The sequence below is a fragment of the Aplysia californica genome, unplaced genomic scaffold (assembly GCF_000002075.1).
Source record: "Aplysia californica isolate F4 #8 unplaced genomic scaffold, AplCal3.0 scaffold01017, whole genome shotgun sequence".
Lineage (NCBI taxonomy): Eukaryota > Metazoa > Mollusca > Gastropoda > Aplysiida > Aplysiidae > Aplysia > Aplysia californica.
In genome coordinates this window covers 17,112-18,173 of record NW_004798287.1, presented here as the reverse complement: position 1 = coordinate 18,173, position 1,062 = coordinate 17,112, and the positions used below count along the sequence as shown (strand labels likewise).

Below are 1,062 nucleotides of genomic sequence, written 5' to 3'. Positions count from 1 at the left end.
TGGACACTTTCTAGAACAGCCTCCCTCTCCTCCCTCTCCTCCCTCCCTCTCCTCCCTCCCTCTGTCTCCCCCCATCATGATTGGACACTTTCTAGAACAGCCTCCCTCTCCTCCCTCCCTCTCCTCCCTCCCTCTACTCCCTCCCTCTGTCTCCCCAGGATGGTGTTCAGTCAGCCGGCCATCCGCTTGCTCTCGGAGCGCTGTGGATGCTACTCGGATGATTCTCCGGATGACATGACCTTGGGAAGGTGCCTGAAGTCTATTGGCATACCCTCGACGCACAGTCGTTACTTTCACCAGGTGAGCAGAAGGGAAGGGGATGACCTGTGTGACCTTGAAGGATTCGGGAACAGCTAGAGGACAACTGTAGGTCTTGTGTGGCCTCCGTGACACAGTTTGGGGCGTTTAGGAGGCCGGCCGCGCCCTGGGTGTAGGGGACTGTCTGTCACAGGCCATCCTGGCAGAAAGATCTATAGTCCCCCCCCCCACCCCCCGGGCAGTGTGCTACTGACTGAAGTGTCTTTAGGCCATTCCCAATGGGGGGATAATGTTCTTATGCACAGTAGAATTGTAAATGGGCTGATTTATCAATGTCATGCTCATACTGTGCCGGAACAACATAGGGGGAACTGCTGCTTTTTCTTTCCTCATCCTTACTATCATCATTTTCCTCTACTTCTTTTGTATGTTTGTCACACTCTTGTGACCCGCTATTTCCGGGGTGCCTTGATAGTCGAAGCAGACTTTGTGCTGTTGAAGCTAGAGAGGTGAGCAGAGTAAGTCTTGATTCCCTGTAAGGACTTCTCTGTTGGCATCCACCCCTTGGCGCTCATATGACCTTATGCAGTTGTGAGTGCCGTAAAACCTCGACTGAAACAAAACTATCTGTAGTCTGTGACGGTCCATCCTGTGTTTCTCTCTCTGTTCCCTCGCTGGCTACACCTTTGTTCTTTCTTATTCTTTCTCATCCTTTGTTTCTCTCTGTTCCCTCACCTCCCTCATTTCACTCACTCCCTTACCTTCCTCCCTCACCTCCCTCACCTCCCTCCCTCCCTCACCTCC

At 52.6% G+C, this 1,062-nt stretch overlaps 1 protein-coding gene across 1 annotated transcript in view; it reads left to right on the top strand.

The window, feature by feature from the left end:
- The window catches only part of LOC101848624 (beta-1,3-glucosyltransferase), a gene marked incomplete in the record, with an annotated part of 13,604 nt that overhangs the window by 11,343 nt on the left and 1,199 nt on the right, over positions 1-1,062 (top strand). The window contains 1 exon segment of the mRNA XM_013089672.2: positions 159-300. Within this exon segment, the coding sequence (XP_012945126.1) occupies positions 159-300 (142 nt within the window).